Below are 19,128 nucleotides of genomic sequence, written 5' to 3' on the forward strand. Positions count from 1 at the left end.
TAATGTTGTGACTGATCAGTGTAGAGAGCAAATAACTGCTGTATCTCAGCCAGTTACAACAATATGCTGCAGTTATTTGTTTTTTCCTACTCACAGAGCGGTTGTCAGTGGCATCTGTCAATCATTATGATGTCACATCCTGTTTCTCAGAAAAATTGACACTGATGTGTATTATAGCGTTTTAGTTTGACTTTAGTTAATTTAGTTAGTTTAATGTGGAGGGGGTGGAGCTTATGACTTGTACTGCAGCCAGTCACCAGGGGGAGCTCTACTACTTACTTTGGCTGGTGATGTTCGATACCATCGATTTCCTTTCTGATCCGATACCGAGTAAAATTCAGGCTGGTATCGGCGATACCAAACCAATACCGATAAAATAAAAAAAAAGTAGTGTATTTCAAATCATAGCTTCATAATGAATACAAGACATCAGAGTAATTTATTTATTTATTTTAAACTCTGAAGTATACTGAGGTAGTGGCCTCATTTATTATATACCCAAAAAAACACAAATATATACAATGTGTGAAAATACTGTTTAAACACTTAAAAAAGAAAAAAGTATGATTTTAGAGCATAAATACCTGGTATCGGAAGTATCGATATTTCAGTATCGATCCACTAGCTTCAGCTTTACTTTTGATGAAGTCATGGCGTCCACTTTTCTTACAGTCTATTGTCCTGAGTGACTGTGTGGAGGAAGCTGTTCCAGCGTCTGCTGGTTCTGAACTGTAGAGTCCCGTATCGCCTCCCAGAGGACCTGAGGGCAAACAGTCACTGGCAGGCTGAGATTGGTCTTTGCAACGCTGCGTGATGACAAACAGTTCAGATCTGAGATAATGCAGATCACACGGCTCCCTGTGATGCAGCTGCTTGGATGGTGTTGCATTTAGATTTATCCATGTTCTGTTAGATGGAGCCTCACATTTGATCCATACGTTGCTGATGAATGATCTGAAAAGAGAAAGTTTTGGTTTGACGTGATTGAAAACTATCCCAGTACTTATTTTTTTTCTTAATCATCGTTTCTTTCACATCTTCTATGAGCAGCTACAGTAGACAGGGGAGGATGTGAAGGCACCAGCTCTTATACAGTCTGTCATGAAACTGCCGTTTGCCATGACTTACTCAGATAAAAATCCTTCAAATATTGATACGAGGGTGTTTTTCATTCTGCCTCTTCCAGAAAAGTTGTTTGGAAAAATGACCGTGCTTCTTGCAGCTGAACAGTTTGTTCAGTACATGCAGAGAAAGAGCTGTGTGGTTAGCCTGAGCAGTGGTTTAAAGACTCTGAAAGGGAGCAGCAATGCTGATAGCACAACATCCTAGGAACACTAAAAAGGTGCCCGACTGACTGATGGATGGAACAAAGAACAAAACTACTTTTTTTTTTTATCAACTTTGAAAACATTTCTCAGGGATGAAGTTCACCCAGACCTCCATCTATTCAAGATCACAGAGGTGTAGAGGTAATCATGACATGAGACTATCCTGAGGTGGACGGACAAGTGATGATTCATTCTGATGAAAACATCATCTATATAAAAATAGAAGTCTCCTTTAAAGTGAAGTCAAAGCAAGTAGAGCTCCCCCTGGTGGCTGAGCTGCAGTATAGGTAATATAAGCTCCGCCTCCTCCAAGTTAGTGGGCGGGACTTGGGCCAAACTAAAATATCAAAATACACTCAAAAGATTTGGTTTCTGCCATTTTAAGTGATTAATATAACGTTGATGTCTAAATGTCAAATTTTAGGATACGTTTCTCTGACAACTAAAACAGTTCAACCCTGGTGGACAAACTAGGACTAGATGCCAGGGAGCAAAAGTGTCTTCAGTGAGTCAGCTGAATTTGTTATGCACCGTATAGAGAGGTGTGATGTGCCTGGGCTGTTTATAATGACTATATTATAGGCTGTGTCTGCAGTGAACCTGGCTGTTGCAGCTTCCCTCTTTGGACCTCCTCTGTTACATTCTCTTCTGCCGCTTCCATCTCTCTGCCTGTCACTTTCTCTTATTGTTTTCGCGGTTTTGGGGGGATTTTCTCTGCCGCTCTCCTGCAGCCGTACCTCCTGCAAGAGAATTTAAGATGGAGGGGGGAAAGTGAGGCGCCGGGAACAAGAGTAAATAATGACGGATAGAAGAGGTGGAAGGAATATAAGGGAGGAGTGTTGCCCACGGTGGCGGCGTCCCACGGGCTGTAGACTGGTGGTGTCTGGCAAAAGACGCGGAGACACTTCTGATTCCGAGACTCGAGGCGAGACTCTTTCTCTTGGGTAAGACCAGGTGAGACTGGAATGCCGAAGTCCTCGGGTTCTTCCCGAGATGTCAGGCAACATCAGCAGCACGATAGAGGCCTCCTCTTACAAAACTCCTGCCAGAGCACATGTGTGAGTAGCTTTTTGTCAAAGTGCCCTCAGAGATTGCAGGGTGTTTGATGATACATCTGCAGCTGGTGCGCTGGAGTTTCATTCCAGCCGCAAGCCGACGTGATATTGCTGTGATATTAAAGCCACTGTGGTGTTTATCCGAGCACTCAGTGGATGTTCAGATTATATGGTGGCTTAGAAATGCATATTAACGCGACCCGAAAGTAACTCAGGTAGCAGGCTCACATCCTCTCAGCTTCTCCTTTTAGCCGTCTATTCATATGTTGTTTTGTTCCACAACCAATTCCACCGTCTATTCCACCTCTGACGTCCAAGCCCGATCGCATTGTTTGTTTGCGGTGACGAGTCTGTGCGTTGTTCGCCTTGTTTCCCTCTAACAACACATCAGCGGCGAAGCCTCACAGACGCCACTGCAGGACGGCATTAGCATACGGTGAGAGGAAACAAATCATTTCCTGGATAACCGATATGTGAGCTGACAGCTTCTTTTATTTTTAAAACAGTTGATGAAGAGACCAACAGATTCGCAATACTGTGAGTTTCCTACCTCCTATAGGAGCTGGGAAATGCAGTTCTCATTATTTGATATATGACTTGAAGTAACTAGAGACTATAGGAAGAGTTTGAGCGTTGTGAACTTGTAAGTGAGCTCCGCTTGTGATGCTAAATGGAATATATCTTTTTAACGTTTGCAGAGAGCCAATTCCAACTCTATGAATGTCTTTAAGGAGAAGCTATTCAGCATAATTCACATTTAAACTATTCATAGAGTTTATGCAAACAACAAGTAGAGACAAAGGCCCAAGTCTTACGTTCTCAAACACTTGTTGGGGTGTTGAAATCAGAGAACCGGAAGTCAGAGGAAACCGTTTTGATCCCTTTTCCAGCGAATGGTTTCCCATTAATGTGGAGAGAGTCACGTGTCAGGGTGCAAACGTGACATGAAACATCTTGGAGACGTGGACTGAGATATAATCTGCCATCAATTTACAACACAGAAAGAGGTTTTTCTTTCCAATTAGACATGGACGTCTTCCTTTACTCCACTTTCAAACCATCTGGCTAAAATGTGGACATCTTCAAAGGAGTGTCCCTCATCTCGACCAGAACAGTCTGGTCAAGATGCTGGTTTCTGATGTTTTATTCAAACCTCATCTCCTCACCAGTCTTTTAGATTAAACGACGGCTGCAAGAACAAGAACTAATTTAATTTTTTCCAGGTCATTTAGTCAAGAAGTCTTCATGTGGCTCCTCCCACTGTATCATAGGTCACGCTAAGCTCTGTGAGAGACAGACAGTAACGGACCTTTTTTCTTGTTATATTCGGATGTCGGCCGGTCGTACTGACGACCGTGTCCGTTGGATCACGCCGTTCATTCAACATGCACCCACACACAGTATGAAGATCTCTACCCAGGAGAGATTAACAGTCACACTGTCAATATCAGCATCTGGGAGCTTCAGTTACTAGATCTGGAACAAAAAGCGCTGCAGGGTAATCCAAGAAAACCAAGAACGAGGCAAAAACTCAGTAAACCAGGAATCACGATGAGTAGGATGGAATCATTAGGAGACACACGGGTACGACGAGCAGCAGACTGGGTGGAGGTAACTTTACAGACAAAAAATCATTAGATAATTAACTGACAGAAATCTCATGAATACATTTTCTCAATAACGTATCGTCTCACGTCACAGTCTGGACATTTTCCATTACTTTGTGACATATTGTGGACGTATCTCTTAATTACTAAAAAGCATCTTGAGTTGTTTTGTTCATTTAATATATGAGGCCTTTAAAGATTTGATAGGTTCACTTACATCCAAGTTTCTGATCACATTTTAAGGTGAGCAAGTAAAAGTCAGCATGGATGATGATATTTTGCTGCATGTGATGAAAGTAGTGGTGAATATTTGCCTGAAATGGAAATAAACTGTGTGTCCAGTGGACAGCCTCCAGCCCTGTCAACATAATATATTTATAACCACACACTCACTGTAACTGTAACAGTTCTCTTTGATACTAGATCCTTCTCTCTGTGTTGAAGTTTTCTGTTGATGAATTGAAATGTTTTTCTCTGCATGTGAGTCTGTTTGGCTCTGGAGTCATTCCTGTCTGCCCAGTTCTTCCTCCCAAATCCCAAATTTAATTCTGATTTAAATTCGATGTGTGGCCAAAACCCTTTGTTAGTTCCTGTGCTCCAGATTCAGCTGCATCTTGGTTCTTGGTTATAGTTTAAATGTGTTGAAATTTACTTAACTTGGTGCAAACTTGGTGTGTTCAATATTTAATGTTTTTTGAGTGTAGAGTCAAATTACCTTAACTAATATTATTGCTATGATTTTAAACTAAATTTAGGCTATTTAAATTACACAAAAAGCAAATGGAAAAGATAACTTGAACTAACTCATGAGGTTTTTTACTAGACATTTATTAAAATATTGAAAAGATTTAATTGTAGAAAAACAATACGATGGTGTTTGGCTCTGTTTTGTGATTTTCTCATAGATATGAATAAAGTTTCTATCTATCTATCTATGTTTGTAGCCATTGTTAGCGCTTGTAGTTCCCATATAACACATGAAAAACTTAAATTACACTGTAACAGCATTTCAACGTATGTATGTGGAAAAATAGTGTCTGTGCAACAAACACTAATCAGAATTGCTAATAAACAGAATATTACAAGAGTTTCTAATAACGGTTCACACACGGGGCGGCCATCTTGGAAACTCAACCCGAGGGTCGTGAGCAGAAAATCTAACAGCGTTACAGTTGAAAGTTCCAACCCGGTACTCACAAATTCCGACTTCTGAGTAGAAATGGAACGCACCATTATTATATTAATGATATAAACATTTCCATTACGTGTTCCTCTCCTGCTGAACGTACAGTATGAGGTGTGCTCTCGTCTTTCCACAGCGTGTCCCCGGTTTGAACTGCTTTCTGCAGTGAGTATTTGCTTCCATCTCCAGGTCCGATAGCGGCTGATTGTTGGCGGCTTTCTTGGCTGCCTTGTGTGTTTGTGAGCACGCAGGATGGTTTCATTAGATGTCTTTGATGTGCTTTTTTTTCCCAGGTGCTTTTAAGGTAGATGTTTCATTAAAAAACATCAAAGGTGCAGCTCTCTCCTTCTTCCCTTCTCCCCTGCACTGTCTCTGATTCGCACCGGCGCCCCTCGCCTTTGTCTCTCCCGGTATTAAAAGTGTGCTCAAGTATTTGTCCTCCAGTGTTTACTCTCTTTCAGGTTTTTCTTTTTTTTTCCCTCCACTTTCTTTTTCACCTCTTATTTTCCTTTTCTGCAAGCCGCTCGCTGTTGCTTGCTCGGAGAATGAAGAATGCTGAAGACGGGGAAACATTTTAGCGAATCCTGAGCTTTATCTCGGCGTCCCCCTCCTCCCCCGTCTCGCCTCGTCTTTGTTTCTCCCACCTCATGGTCTCTGCACTCCAACAATGTGATTTCCTCTCATATCCACAGAATTGTGTTTTGTCTTCTCTCTTTGTTACCTGCAGTGAAGGTCTCAACTCTACCTCCACAGCTTTATTTACCTTTCTTCTCCCTTCTCTTTTCCTTTCCTCACATTTTCTTTTGCCATGAGGGTATAACTAACCCTAGCCCCAGCCCTAGCCCTAACCCTAGCCCTAGCCCTAACCCTAACCCTAACCCTAGCCCTAGCCCTAGCCCTAGCCCTAACCCATAGCAAATTTGTGGTGTGTTGTGTGTTAGGGCGCACTCTTAATATACTGAAGTGTACTTCTGGTAGTCTTTGCTAAAATGGAGGCTCAAAGTGAAGTTTCTTGTTTTATGTACTTTACCAGCGGCTTCAGTTTGACGAAGCGGATCAGATATCGCAGAAAGCAGAGTCAGTGGAGCTGAGATTCGTTGGCTTTCGCTTTGAATTGATTGTCTTTCAAAACGCTCCAGAGATTCAGCTGTACTTGCAAAGCTCAAGCTGCATGGATCAGCCACAACATTATGACCACTGTTTTGCTGGGGAAACTTTTGGACCTGGCATTCATTTGTGTGGATGTTACTTAGACATTTACCATCCACCTAGGCCAGAACAAGCACCATCATCCTATAGCAAATAACACTCCTTGATGGCTTCAGCCATCCCCAGCGAGATGTAGCCTGATGCAGACACACAAAACTCCAAACTGATCAAGTATCTGTGGGATAATCCAGAGAGCCCCCCTCCCCTCAAAGACCCCGTCCATTAACTGTTGAGTCTGTTGATTAGGAAGGTGGTCATAATGTTATGTCTCATCAGATGTGCCTGAGAAAAGTTGGATTTATTTGTTGGATCATGCAAATTAAGCTTTTATTTCACCTCTCTACTCTCCGGACTTCCTGCAGGTACTTCACCAACATATCCATCGGCGGACGGGACTATTCCTTCAACAGTGACGGGTACCTGTCCAAGCCGCTGCTGGATGTCATCTCCTACACCAACGGGAGAGGCTGGGAGGAGGTCAGTACACAGCCGAGCAAATTGGCACTAATTATCCCAACGCAGCATCTAGACGGGCTAACCGCAATTTCACACCCCATCACACATGCTAACTCATCACTGCTCAGTTTCACCTTTTTACTGTCTCAGTGCCTCCGTCTCTCCCAGAGATCTCATTAGATCTCTCCAGGCCCCCTCCCCTCTCCTCCTCCCCTCTTTTCTCTCCTCCTACTCTTGTGTGGGTTTGTCAGCCTTGTTAGCCAGTGCTAACACACAGTCCAATACCCTCGCAGTCAGGGGCCATGTGTAGCAGTTGTACAGTAATAGCACCAAATACAACGTCTGCCCTCCGCGGACACTTTCTATTCCGACTCCCTTCGACCTGAGAAAGCAACCAAACCTTTTTGTTGTGTCCCGCTGTGTTCCATGTGCTCTTGACCTTTTTGTGGCTCGGTGTGTTCACCTGCAAGTGCAGAGTCAAGGCATTTCTCAGTCTGAGAATGATAACAAAGACGGAAAGCAATCAGCCTCTTGCAATAAAACAAAAATGCACACCACAAGAGCTGTGAATGGATTGTTTTGGATTAATAAAGTTGGAACACAGGACGCGACTTAGGCGAAATTTCTGCAAATGTTTCAGTCAACGTTGCAAGTGAAGCAGGAAGTGGAAACAAAAACTAACCCGACTTGCAAAAAAAGACACAGCACCGACTAGTGGTTGGGTGGTGTTTTTACAGAGCAAGCCAGACTGACGACACCAGTGTAGGCGATGTGTCTACTCCCACAGAACCTTAAATAAGCCTTAAGGCCTTGGATTTCACAGTGGTGGTACCTCTTCAGTTCTGCAATTCAATCCTCAATCCCCATCACCTACCTGAACCAGGTTCTGTATCCTCATCCCACGCCTTCCTTTCCCAGGGAAAGAGGTCGTTCAGACACCCACCCGAGTACATTTAACTGAATATCCATAAAAAGGACGAGGCTAATATCGCGTTGGTTGAAGTCACGCTGTTGTGTGGTGGCAGCATGGACGGGGATGACTCCAGGACGCTGGAACTCACTGGTAGACCTTCTTGAGGTGTCTTAATGAAACATGGCCACTTGAAAACTCCAATGATGTGCCGCCTACTGCCGTTGTCTAGGCTAGTTAGCTGGTGTCTTCTTGTTGCTAGCTTGCTGGTCAGTTTTCAGCTGGACTGCGTTTCTAAATGTGTTTTTCCTTGGATCTTAGCATAAGGGATTATAACATCTTATCTAGTTTATTAATTAATGCTTCATCTTCCTGTCAGAGCTGAACTTCCTCCCAAAGGTGCAGCGTTTCATCGTGGTTCTATAAGACAAGGATTATGCTAAATTAGTCAGTTTAAAGGGATTTAAAGGAGGATTTAAAGAATGAATGAGTTTAACACAGTTTTGTCAAACATGATGCTCTTTATGTTCGTGACAGAGTTTGTGTTTTTTTTCCTGTTTGACTAGAGAGACCTGGTCCCAACTCCATCTCACACCAGTGTTTTCCATCCTCAATAATAATGAACTGACTAACAGCTAACAGCAGGAGGAACAATACAACACATACATTAGAATAAAGCAGCATCTAAACAAGAGTACAAGATATTATAGATGCATGCTACATGACAGATTGATAATGAATAAAAAATAATGAATAGAGATAGAATTCAAACTATTATTTATTGAAGATGTTTAGATACAGTCTGCATATTAAAAGACATTCTGAAAATAAAAGGAAAATCACTTCAGTTTGTTGACTATTTCACAAAGTCCCATGAGCATGGGCTGGAATGTAATGCGCAGATCCCCTCGTGCTTTTGATGGTAAAATGCTTAAGTGACTTTTATGTCAGCCAGGCTTTCTGTCCAGAGACACTCCTCTAACCAATGGTTAAAAAAAATAAATCCTACTACTGTGTATGTGTGCTCCAGACCTCATTGATCCAGACGTGGTCTCAGGAGTCCCATCGGCTGAGGCACCACTTTGATAACAAAAAACAAAAAAAACACAGAGGGACAAACTAGCAAAGTTATGGAGACGGTGTTGTCAGTAAATGGCCAAAAGCCTAAGTTGGCATAAATTAACAAAGACAGAGACATAATAATGACTTGAGACTCTCAGAACTGAATTTAGAATTAAATTGTAAAATATGAAGGAAGCATCCAGAAGGTAGTAAGGATCCGGGGAGATGCTGTCAGTAAACCATGAACTGCATTTTTTTTTTTAAATCTCTTTGATGTTAAATTCAGTCATAAAATCCTTCCGTCACCACTTTCTCTTTCACTGGTAGCTCTTTCATCCGGACTGGCCTCCGTTTTATTTTATTTTCTAGTTGTCTGCACTCACGTTACGACAAATTATTCTGACAGTGCTGCATGATATTTCTCCCTCCAGACTTTTCTATTAAACCTTGCGTGCTGAAATAGCTTAGGTCGAGTGCTGTTGTTAGAGGGAGGGCGTCTGTAGAATGTTATAAATCACACATCATCGGAAATTGACCCCGGTCTTGTTTTGCCGAAGATAACGAGGCTCAGATCAGAGGAAATGTTAAAGTTACTGACAAGACTTTATATAAAACCTGACAAATAAGCTGCATGGAAAAAAAACAAAAAACCCAAAAGCCTCTTGTAATGATTTCTAAGCAAGGGGCATTTATTTTTGGAGAGTGTCAGCTATTTAGTTCCTGCTTTAAAAGTCTATTGTATTTCAGTCTGCACTCCTTTGGTTTACGAGATCAGTGCGTCCAGGCTGTATTTCTTCCCCTTACAGGAGACTTACAGTTGTTTGGTGCACGATGGCAACAACCTGAAGTAGTGCTCCATCTTTGGCAATCATTGCACCATCTTCTGCCTTGTGCTGATGCATCTCACTGTTAACTGTGCTAATTGGAGCTAAATGACGGATGTGATAGCGATGGAGCAGATGGAGATAGGTTACTGTCTTTTGTACTGTCTGGAAAAAAATGGTGACAGCAGACAGATAAGAGTTTCCTTTGTACTGCTGCTGTCATATATCTGATGTTCAGCTGAGTGGAGGATTGACTCATGGAGATGTGAAACTGAACACCACCGCATACCAGAGTTTATAGCATTAAGCAATTTTCCGGTGTTAACGTTCCCTCTCTGGAATCAAACTGTGTGCGTGATCCGACTCGTAGACACGACGGTGCAACTTATGCTGCTGAAGGTAATATTAGAAATGAAGAGCAGGGAACATGATAAAGCTACTAACTAAAGTTGGTTAGTTCTAGTGACAAATCCACAAAAAGGTACATGCAGACTTCAAAATGTTCCTGTGGCTTCAAAAGATCCTTGACAATGTTTTGCATAACAAAATGGTAGAGCTGATGTGTCCATAAATAGTAAATATTAAAAAGAAGACATTATAAAAAGTACAAAAGTAAAAAAATAAAAAAATAAAGAGAAGTGTCTAACCACCCTAAAATATGCTATAAACCTGTATCCTAGAAGCTAGGACAACTTGATTGAACAGAAAAATTTGTGTCAGCATACAAATTCCTTGTAGGGAGTGAATTCTCAAAAACTGTATTCGCCAATTTGTGCACAGACAAGCTGGGTCATTTTTGTGTAGATTTAGTCAGTCCAAAAAGGTTAAAAAGTTTAAAAGAAAATTATGTAAGGGAGTTAGTCAGCACAAGAAGACAAGAAAAAGAAACATCAATAAATGAAACAGTATAAATAGTCTAAATAGTCATAAATCCATCTATATTTTGTTTAAATATGTATGTAGATGTCATTAAAGTGCAGAGTGGTTATGGTGTCAGTGGTCTAGTCTAGCTAGTTATATTTATTTTGTATATGCCATGAACGATGTACGGTTTGTGATGATACTGTCTGATCGGTTGTAAACAGGGTGAGTGGGTGGCTGTCCGAAACCTTTGTGCTTGCTATTGACTTAGCTCAAATCACAAAAACTAGAGTAAAAAGTAGGAAACTCGGACTGACTCAAGAGCTCCGCGACGTCGCACTCCTAGGAGCACCGTCTTTCCTTGGAAGAAGACTCACAGGATGTTGCTGCCCATGTCCCTGGTGAAATAGTGTCAGTCTGACCAGTGCAAGGAAGTGGAGACACATTATTCATATTTATACACAGTCTATGGTTTAGATGACAGCAACGCCAGGCTACATCTGGCCATGTTCTGGTCATGTTCTGGTTCCCAGTGAGAACTTTAACTTGAACTTTCACTAGAATTTTCCCAAGAAAGTTGAGCAAACCCCACCAACCCTGACCTCAAAATCCAAGATGGATGCTCCACACATCAACAGTAGTGAAAGTTCTAGTAATATATTCGCACTTCTGAATATCTGTGTCTTCTTAAACCAGCTGCAGGACTGTCCAAGTCCCCGAACATGCTACATGTTGCATGATGTTTATTTGTATCTGTATAGTGTCAGGGTTGTCAGACTTTTTGTAGTAGAATGCAGACACCTCTTCTCATTCCTCATTCTTTTTGTTGACTGGGACTGAAACTTCACAGTATACATAGATCCTCTTCATATTACCATTTTTAAAAGTATTACGTCTCGATATTCAGCAAAGTATCCCTTAAAAAACACATCAAATGCCAGACAGACAAAGCTTGTGATACCAACACAATTCAAGATGCAGGCTATCATTAGTTTGAGATTGTCGTCTTAGCATCACAGATGTCAGCAGTGTTCCAATCAGCATTTCTGGATTTTAGTTTTAAAACTGACATTACCAAAGGTCTAGAGAAAATAAGACATCACAAGTTATAAGTGCTTTAGTTTTAAGAAGCGAGGTTTTGTCCCAAATTAAAAGGAAATGAATGAAATGAAAAAACACTGGAATGGAATAGTGGTTGCAGCTGACCAGCCTTGGCGAGTCCCTCCATAAAGACATCTTTTCTGTGGATATGCAAATTATGACGGACTACAATTTTAATAACATGGGATAAACTTTGGTCTATTTTTAGTTTGCCATTTCCAGGCAAACATTTTAATGAGCACAGGCCTTAATCCAAGGTCCCTTCAAGTAAATGTTGAATGAAAGCTTTGACCTAGGAGATAAAGGCCAAACGAGGCACAGGCAGTGTCAGTGCATCTCCCTCACAGGCCAGTATTTGACCCTAACTACCCTGTCGTTCACCCAAATCTCAACTGTCTGAACACATAAAGCCATTTTCTGGGTTTATATTTGCTGAATTAACCTTTCTTGAACTGAATTATGAAGTATATATGCAGAGCTTAGCAGTACGGCTGCTGGACAAGCCCTGGCTGTGCGGATCATAGAGAGATCTAGGACTATATTTGTCTTTAATGTCAGAAAAACTGACTCTTAAAGATGAATATTTGGTTTTACTTAAAGGCATTTGACAATATCCGTGAGGTCTCCCTATTTCCTCCAGAGCTTGGGAGGGCTCCAGCTGTCCTAACCTTCTGAGTACCCAGGAGGTGGTTACAAACAGAAACTCGGTTCTATGAGGAAGGACCATTTGGAAGTTAAGAGTAAAATGTGCTGAAGTAAACAATAAGAAAACAATTATCAATTCCATTTAGGTTAAAAATAAATTTAACAACAGCCTTTCTGACGAGCTCCCTGTTAACCAAGTTTTCCTCTAAAAACCACTCCTGGTTGAATGACCTAGTTTCACCCCACCAACGCAAACGGAGACGCAGCATCAGGCACAATGAACTCACAAAAAGGGCCTACAGAGGGAATTTTGTTCATCAAATGCGGACATTTCATTGGGGACCAATTTTATTATATATTAACTTATGAGCAACAACATTTTTGAAACAGGAAACTTATAAAAGCTGATAATCCTCCCTTGCACATCAGCGCCCTCCAGTGGGGCTGTGAAGTAATTTGGCTGATCACCTTAGAGGAGCATAGAGACAGAATAGTCCCATTAGTTCAGACCAAATAGAATCATAACTCGACCTGTGTTTGAGCCGCAGCAGCTAGAGGAAGAGAGAAATTATTTTATGTATGTATTCATTGATTTTACTGATTTCCCTGAACTCTCACAGAGATGCAGATCTCACAGGGACCGCAGGGGATAGATTAATCATTTCACTATATCTATTCACCACATGTAAACGGAGATCAGTGTGATTTGAGCATCTGTTTATGGTTCACTGAGCACATGTGGAAATGAACATTGATCCATATGATAGATTACCATACCAGGTGTGATTCAACAAAAAGTGTGGCTATAATTACATGGACTCTAGTATTCCACTATTAATCTGAATAAAAAGGAGACCATCTCAGTCAGAACACACTGCAGTGTTGCCAGACTGGATGGTTTTTAATCAGGTAAACAGAGTTGGGCAGGTTGTCTAATCAAGCAAAGAGCATTTACTCTTCCTAACACAGTATGTATGTGTGTGCATGACTGTGGACAACATGGTGTCAACAGATTCCTTCACAGTAGGCAGATGTGAGTTGTTGTGGTGGCTGATTTCTGCAGTCCTTTGCAAAACACAAAAAGTATGAGGACAATTTGACACATTTAGTTGTAGAAACACTGTAGTACATGTCCCAGGCCTAAGCATTGTGCTGTTTCTCCAACAGAACTCAGAACTACAGAAGAAGAGGAGTCGGAGCATGTGCTTCAACTCTTCACAAATAGAAACATAAAGTCCAGATTACAATGCTTTTTAGCTCATCGTAGTGGCGAAGCAAGAGTAGTCTATATATTGCCCTAGCCACCCAACAAGGGTCAATGATGATGATATTGCACCGTCACAAGCCTGTTGTCCATACACAAATGAAAAAAAGCACAGGCTCCATATTTGTCTTTTTCACCCTGTGGGATGATCCACCATAGTGGGCCCTCCCCTCAATGGCTCCCACTAACCACATCCTGTTGCCAGACTCCACAGGACACCCTGACAAGGTCCACATCCATTCTCTGATGAGTCACAACAGTTTTGGAAGGAGACTACACAATATTAGGAAGGTGGTCATAATGCTATGCCTGACAAGTGTAAGCGCTAAAGAGTGGTTTTGTGTGTTGGGGCAGTTTATAAATGTTTTTTGTTTTTTGGCTGGAAACCCCCACTAGTATCTGACACATTGGCCCGATCAGAAGGAATTTTGAATCAGATGTAGAGGTGGTGGTGTAAACATTTGATAATCTGGTCTCCTAATAACCATGTATCTCGATCTGCTGGGTTCTCTCTGGTTGGAATAAATCCATTAGTTCTGAGCGTGTTTGCTCCAGGTGAGGTAAAAACATCAGAGTTTCCAGGAGGAACAGAAACATGGAGGTAAAAAAGCAACCAGTCGTTGAAACACGTGTTTGAAAAGGAGAGAACAAGCAGAACCGCTTTGCAAATGTCAGAAAAGTTCTGCTTTGATTGATGCTTTGGGGCTTACATATCTCATCACATCATTTTAGCCAATAACAGCAGGGCAGCAGCACCATTGCTGAGCATTGATGAAATCACAACCACAGGTGAGCACTTTAATCTTTCTGAGGAACTCAGAAACTGACGCACTCCTTACGCTATCTTCTCTAATATTTTTGCTACGTATTATGTTTTTAAGTCGTATTCATGTGCGTGTTCTAGTGCAGATCACGTTGGAAATGAAAGTACTTTCTGGTTGTTTGATATTTGTTGCTCTGCTGTCCCTTCACCCTTTTTTCACACCCGCTTTTGAACTCCCCATTCTATGAATTCTGTGAAGTGTTGCATGATGCAACAGCACAGCAAGTCACGTTACACTGGTTTGTTCTTTGAGCCAAAGCGTGAACGAAGGAGGGGGGGGGGGGGGGGTATATGCTGTGTACTGTGTGAGTATACCCACATGAATGGGCGTGTAAGACGAGAAAGCTTGACTTCCTTTTTAATCAGCGTGGCAGGAGAGCCGGAATCCTAAAGCACACTAACATTAATTCCCCTCTCGGTTGAGTTTAAAGACGCAGTAAGTGCTTCAGAGCATCACAATCCATCTGCAAAGCACTGTGCGTTGAGTTGTTCTTTAATTACAGTGATTCAGAGGGATACGGTTTTTAGTAGATGAGCACTTCCACTGAACTCGTGTGTAGATGGAAGACTGTTCGCTGGACTGAACCTTTGTTACTACTTCCTGCAGCCACTTTCCAGATGATTCAGTGTGTTACGAGGGGGGGGGGGGCTGGTCCAGCCCTGATACAGATGTGCAATATTTGTGCATGTTCTTTCACTGTACTTGTGTTAAATTCAATCAGAAAAAAAAGAAGAAAATAAGTCAGAAGATAACTTCGACTTCACAACTGCCATACTTTCACTCATTAAAGGATGAATATGTTTTGTAGAAGCAGACGGTTGTTTACAGTGACTCAAATTGATTTTTAGCCGTGCTATTGTCCTGTGTGAGATGCATTTGTGGTTGAACAAAGACAAATATAAAGGAGATATAAACAGTTTTTCTGCAGGTTATTGAGTCCCTGTAACAGCTATTTATTGGTGGGTTTGGGATAATTAATTTCAAAGTTTTGACAGCAGACAGGTGGAAGATCAGTTTATCGATCCTTTAGAGTGTTTTGAGAGCAAGGACTGTAAAAGTATAGATTGTTCAATACAATGCGAGGCAGAGTGTTGATTTTGTAATGCACATTACGTTATGGATTGGTCCAGCTTGGCCCTAAACTGGGGAATCCTCTGAGCCATGTTCCTCAAAGTATTGATTGTAATGGAAATGGAAGGCAGGCATGTAGAGACAACAAATGATTCACTTCAGATTGTTAGATATATCAGAATTACATCTCTGTGTATACAAGAATCCATGGAAACCAAAACTCAAAACCCCAGATCATTTGGCATGACGGTGTTTTTCTGGGCTGGCAGTGCACAAATTCAGCCCCTCTCTGGGCAGAGTGTGCGTTGGTGTGATTAAATTATGATGTTGCTCCGTAATAAACCATTGGCGTTATTATTTATGCAGCAGAAGGAGAGAAACACAAAAACACAATGAGAACATAAAGGCAGCCGGTGCATTAAAAATGCAGGTCTCTTTGTTTGCGTCTGAGGTCCTTGTCTTAATATGTGGCCAAAATGAATAATTATGAATAACAATGTGGGTGTGTGCCGGTGCACCTATTAGTCATTTGCTGTGTGGCCTGATTGGCGTATTATGTGTGTTTATGCATGCATGTGTTCCTGTGTGCATTAATCTGTCCCGACAGAGTGCCGTGTGTTATTGTACCTGTTATTTTACATGTGAGAGTTCTTGTTTTAATCACATTACGGGGACATTTGCGTCCACGCTGCAGTATGAGGACTGACAACCCAGCTGGGGACACAAAGCTAGATTTAGCTGCACCAGCTGTTTGGAAGCGCATGTCTGACCTGGCTAGATCCATGCACCACTAGACTGAGGCGAGTGAACTACACAAACTAGCTCATAAATAGAGATCAGCTAATTATTGACAACTATTAGTTGGCCAACTGACAAAATCCTGCTAACATATGTCGAATATAAGTTGTTGCTAGCAATAAAGGAGAAAAAAATGGACAGTGCATGACCAAGACTATCTGATCTGAAAGTAGAGCGATCTAAAAGTTGAATTGTGTTATTACATATTACATGAATGCATTAGCCAATCTTTTATTTTCTGAGAAAATAGCAGCAGCACACACTGCAGCAACTACTTGGCAGGTTATTAAAGTTCTTAGTGGTGAAGGCATTACTTATGTTTCAAGTTCCAACAGTGCAAACATCACGGCTAGGCAATTTTTTTGGCATCTAAAAGGCTACAAGGCTAAAAATGAGCAAATTAATAACTGGATAACTTAATGTAGGTTCCATATAAATTACAATATATAAGTTTACCACACGCCTCCATCATTTATGAGAAGTTGTGAAAACTACTAGAGGGGGCAATAAGCTCTGTTTGCATGGATTGGCAATAACATCTGGTTTTACAAGTGGGCAAAGTGTGAAGTTGACAGGGTCTCGGGATTTGAAACGGTTTTGTTTTAGAAAATGCATGAAAAGGTTAGCAAACAGATAGTTAAGAAGTTGTTTTTATTGAAGGCTTTCCACACGTGTATATATAGTATGTATTTGTGTATGTATATGTGTGTTTGTGCTTAGAACATCTGTTTTCTTCACCAAACCATGAATCCATCTCCGTCACCATCAGGGAAACCCACAAGTAGATGAATGCAAATAACATCTGAAGATGTGACAGCCCGGCTAGAAACTGACAGAATATCTGACACGTTTGCTGTGTTGTGGTTACACATCCATCCCGCTACATCCTCAGCCGATGTAGTGAGCAGATTTGTTAACACATGTGGGTCACTGTTGCAGTGTAAACTGCCTCGTCGCTGGTCTCTGCTCCAAAACATGCGTTAATGTTGCACAGCACAGACAATGCGAGGTTTTTGTTCCAGTAGACAGATGGACTGAGCTTCCTGTCGGGTCCCTGTGTTTCTGTGATTTGTTATTCTGTCCCTTGAGTTTCTCTATACAGTGTTTAGTATGTAGAGACACCAGGACCAGAATGCCTCTGACGTCCCTTTGTAGTGCTGCTGTACTGATGCCGTGTTGTCTGCTCAGATGACACACAATGAATAGCCACAGTGCTCGTTTTTTATCGGGCTGGAAGCCATCATAGTGCACCAGAGATACACTTTAGCAGCTCTTTGCAACAGTCGAAAGCACAACAGACAGAATTCAACATCTGGAGTAGTATTCTGAGGACAGATGAAGGACTTTGACTGAAGGCTGGGATTTCAGCTTCACGGTATCTAATACGACCATTTTAACTAGAGAACGTGACTAAAACCTTTACAGAGATTAGTGAACGTCCAGAAGCTAGTTTCATTAAAACTGTTAAATTAGATGAGAACCTGATCGTTTTTTTTGGTTTTTATTTGTGTATTTCAGGTCGGCTGGTGGGAGAACGGACACCTGCGCCTACGTTACCATCCCTGGTCTCGCTACGGCTCTTTCCTGAAGCCCCTGGACGACTCCCAGCACCTCCGAGTGGTCACCCTGGAGGAGAGGCCCTTTGTCATCGTGGAACCTGCCGACCCCGGCACCAGCTCCTGCATCCGGGACTCCGTGCCCTGTCGCATGCCCATCAACTCCAGGTAGTAACCACCACCCCCTCACAGCAAACACTGCACAGACAAAACTACTGTAAAAATGTGACGAGGTCAGTTCATTTATATTTATTCAGTGCACTCAAATATTGACAAATTTGTATATTATTAAGTAATCACATGTGTTATAGCAGCAAATGCTCTGAATACTCGAAATAGTCAAATAGCAAAAGCACATTATTGCATTTTCGACTTTCTTGTATAGAAGCTTCACATTTGTTGAGCCTTCACATTAGCATAGCTCAGTCGGCCGGTGGTTTCACAACAATCGTTTCCAACCTTTTGGGGGGTTTTAACGACAGCCAAACTGCCCATTATGGCTATTAAAGCAAAATGCCACTCGCACACTTTCTTCATCACAGCAGTGGTAAAAAGTCAATTCTCTTCTCATTCTGTCCGACTCGGTGAGAGACTATAATGAGGAATTCAAAATTATTCGACATCACGAAAAGAAAAGTATGAGGAAAAACAACGAGCAGCCATGAAAAGTGTAAATGGAGAAAAAAAAGAAAAACATTTTGAAGAAAATGGCAAAACAGGATGACCTGCAGTTTGTTGTGACCGAAAACTGTTTACAGCAGGAGTCGGTTATAACAAGTAATGTCTAACCTTGACGTCTCAAAGTGTTTTTCTTTTTTTTCTTCCTCCAGCTCCTTATCAGCCAATAAACCTGAAAGTAGAAAAGAAGTTTTAAAAAGTGGTTAGACAGCGACCATCCTGAGACCAGAAGCTCCAACGCTCTGATCTCTTGTGAAATTGAAATGTCTGGCCACGCGTCAATGACGAGACAAGACATCTTTCCTATGTCCAGATGCTGTATGCGGGGAAGGAGAGGTTTAAAGACACAGTTACAGTCTGGGATTAATAGATTAAAACGTCTTAATTATCCCCCCAGCATCTATAGATACATTAAAAGGCTCCAGCATGATTTTGTTCCAGCTATTCATTAATGGAAACTTGAAACCGTGCAGCAAAGTGAGGTTAAATGACTTTTAATCAATCCAGATAATACACGACAAATATAACGCACACAGAAAATCAACAAAAATATTTAATGGGAAAAGCACCAAGCCTTGGAAGATGAAAAAAAAGAATAACAACAATTTAGATGAATAAAAAGATTTCAGATGAGATTCAAACCCTGCATTTGTTTATTACATGTCATACAAAGTTCACTATAGCATGCTGTATATA

At 41.5% G+C, this 19,128-nt stretch overlaps 1 protein-coding gene across 1 annotated transcript in view; it reads left to right on the top strand.

Moving 5' to 3' along the window:
• grin2da (glutamate receptor, ionotropic, N-methyl D-aspartate 2D, a) overlaps positions 1 to 19,128 on the top strand; it is a 236,132-nt gene that overhangs the window by 154,411 nt on the left and 62,593 nt on the right. Inside the window, exons 7-8 of the mRNA XM_047605823.1 lie at positions 6,745 to 6,859; positions 17,717 to 17,922. Of these exons, the coding sequence (XP_047461779.1) occupies positions 6,745 to 6,859; positions 17,717 to 17,922 (321 nt within the window). The remainder of the gene's footprint in view (positions 1 to 6,744; positions 6,860 to 17,716; positions 17,923 to 19,128) is intronic.

The sequence above is a fragment of the Mugil cephalus genome, chromosome 14 (genome assembly GCF_022458985.1).
Source record: "Mugil cephalus isolate CIBA_MC_2020 chromosome 14, CIBA_Mcephalus_1.1, whole genome shotgun sequence".
Taxonomy (NCBI): Eukaryota; Metazoa; Chordata; class Actinopteri; order Mugiliformes; family Mugilidae; genus Mugil; species Mugil cephalus.